Raw genomic sequence first — 2,734 nt, 5'->3', positions numbered from 1 at the left:
GGGGAGAGAGCAGATGCACGGTCCACAGAACGTGCTCTGGCAAGGGCGGTGTGGATGGTGGTGGGTGGATATCCACGCAGGCTAAAGTGGTGAGCCATATACATATGTATATATATATGTGTGTGTGTGTATATAATTATATATGTATGTGTTTATGTGTGTATATATTCCTTTGTTCCTTTACACGTATCAGTCATTTCACTGCGGCCATGCTGGAGCACCGCCTTAAAGAGTTTTTTTAGTCAAAAAAATCGACCCCCAGGACTTATTCTTTGTAAGCCTAGTACATATTCTACCATTCTCTTTTGCCAAACTGCTAAGTTAAGGGGACATAAACACACCAACATCGGTTGTCAAGCAACGGTGAGTGTGACAGACACACACAGACACACATATATATATATACATATATACGACAGGCTTCTTTCAGTTTCCGTCTACCAAATCTACTCACAAGGCTTTGGTCGGCCCGAGGCTATAGTAGAAGACACTCACCCAAGGTGCCACACAGTGAAACTGAACCCGGAACCATGTGGTTGGGAAGCAAACTTCTTACCACATAGCCATGCCTGTATATATGCATATATCTTTCTGTTTGTGTTCATTCCCTTCCACCACTTGACAACCGGTGTTGGTGTGCTTACATCCCCATAACTTAGCTGTTCGGCAATAAGACCGTTAGAAAAAGTACTGGACAGTGCCCCAGCATGGCCGCAGTGCAATGACTGAAACATGTAAAAAAATCAAAGATAAAAAAAAATATATGCATAAGCGTTACCGTGTGGTTAAGTAGCTTGCTTCCCAAACATCTGGTCTTGGGTTCGGTCTCATAGCACAGCCCATTGTAAAATGTGTTCTTCTATAGCCCCAGGACTATCAAAGCCTTGTCGAGGGATTTGGTTGATGGAAACTGAGAGAAGCCTGCTTTATGGGTGTAGAAGTTCAACTGTCACCGTTGCCGTGATTTCAATTATATGAGGAAGGGACATAACTCTGCATGTACCAAATTCTTCCTTGACGTCACGTGAGAGCCTCTATGTGGTCTCGAGACATGCTAGAAACAGTAGCCAAATTTCACTCAAACCACACTTCCATTTGTATTTTTATTTATTTTGGACTTTCTTTCTGAACAACACTGTAGGATAATGTAGTCCAAGGTACACTATGCATAATGAACAGGCCAGACTGGTCTTGAACACTTGTTCTTATATCTTGCTCGGTCGAGAGTGACCAAGATTGCCCCTCCCCCCACTTTCATTTTACACTTGATGCTTATGATCATACATCCTGCATGGTTGATGAAATTGCTAGAAATAGCTGTCAAATCTCCCTCATCGTATCCTACTGTCTTACAAAGGAGAAAGACACATTAGATCATGTAGTCTTGAATAAGCCCCTGGATGGTCATTTTTGGAATATCTTTGATCACAGGTCTGTTGGATCGGGGCCAGCCTGGGGCTAAACAGCAACAGCAACAAAGAACACATTAGAGATAATGGAGTCCGAGATACACTGTGCCTGAGTTAATGGGATGGTCATTACTGGAACATGTTTGATCACAGGCCAGAGCTCAATAACAAGAAAAAAGGTCACATTAGATAATGGAGTCCAAGATACACGATGCATGAATAAATGACTAGATGGTCATTGTTGGAACCAGGATCATCCTGGACTGATCTGGAAATAAACGATAATAACAACAAGGAATGACACATTAGATAATGGAGTCCAAGATACACGATGCATGAATAAATGACTAGATGGTCATTGTTGGAACCAGGATCATCCTGGACTGATCTGGAATTAAACGACAATAACAACAAGGAATGACACATTAGATAGTGGAGTCCAAGATACACTATGCATGAATAAAAGACAGGACAGTCAAAGTTGGAATGTCTTTTTATCCAAAGCCTGCTGGATGTCTGCTGATTTGGGGTTAAAGAACAGAAGCAGTGTTTACTAATCGTTAATAAATGTAAACTTTGGTATTAGTGATTGTTAAGTCTTTAATTAATGTTAAAGCAAGTTCTCCATATTGTTTCAGGTACAACAAGATGAACAAGAACAAGGAGAATTCAGCGATGTTTCTCGTTATGGCATTGTGGAAATTGCTGGTAAGTCTGTTACATTGGCATCGAAATAGAAGACTGAGAGTGCCAGGTGATTGTTCAGGTGATGTGGCAGAATCGTTAGCACGCCGGGCGAAATGCTTAGCGGTATTTCATCTGCTACTACGTTCTGAGTTCAAATTCCGCCGAGGTCGACTTTGCCTTTCATCCTTTCGGGGTCGATAAAGAAATTATGAGTTACTTTGATATTTCTAGCATTTGAAGATCCTATCATGTAACCATTTGTTTTCTGTAGTAGGAACAATAATGGATTCAGTGCCAAAATGGAAAGAAGTACAGAAAGACTATATCTCTGGAATATTCCCTGGGGTCAATGTAATCGACTTAATCCCTTTGTGTGTCCTTGTTTGTCCCTTCTGTGTGTCGTCCCTTGTGGGCAGTAAAGAAACAAGAATCATATTGAGCTGGCAGAAATGTTAGCACACCGGGCGAAATGCTGAGCGGTATTTCGTCTGCTGTTACGTTCTGAGTTCAAATTCCGCCGAGGTCGACTTTGCCTTTCATCCTTTCGGAGTCGATAAATTAAGTACCAGTTACGCATTTAACCACTAGACCATGCATCCTCATAATAATAATAATAATAATAATAATAATAATAATCC

The 2,734-nt window shown here is 41.1% G+C and overlaps 1 protein-coding gene across 1 annotated transcript in view; it reads left to right on the top strand.

Moving 5' to 3' along the window:
* The window catches only part of LOC106883793 (rho GTPase-activating protein 1), a 60,246-nt gene that overhangs the window by 51,536 nt on the left and 5,976 nt on the right, over positions 1-2,734 (top strand). The window contains exon 6 of the mRNA XM_052977150.1: positions 2,048-2,117. Coding sequence (XP_052833110.1) covers positions 2,048-2,117 — 70 coding nt within the window. The remainder of the gene's footprint in view (positions 1-2,047; positions 2,118-2,734) is intronic.

Source organism: Octopus bimaculoides, chromosome 27, assembly GCF_001194135.2.
Source record: "Octopus bimaculoides isolate UCB-OBI-ISO-001 chromosome 27, ASM119413v2, whole genome shotgun sequence".
Classification (NCBI taxonomy): Eukaryota; Metazoa; Mollusca; class Cephalopoda; order Octopoda; family Octopodidae; genus Octopus; species Octopus bimaculoides.
This window is presented reverse-complemented; position numbering and strand designations above follow the sequence as displayed.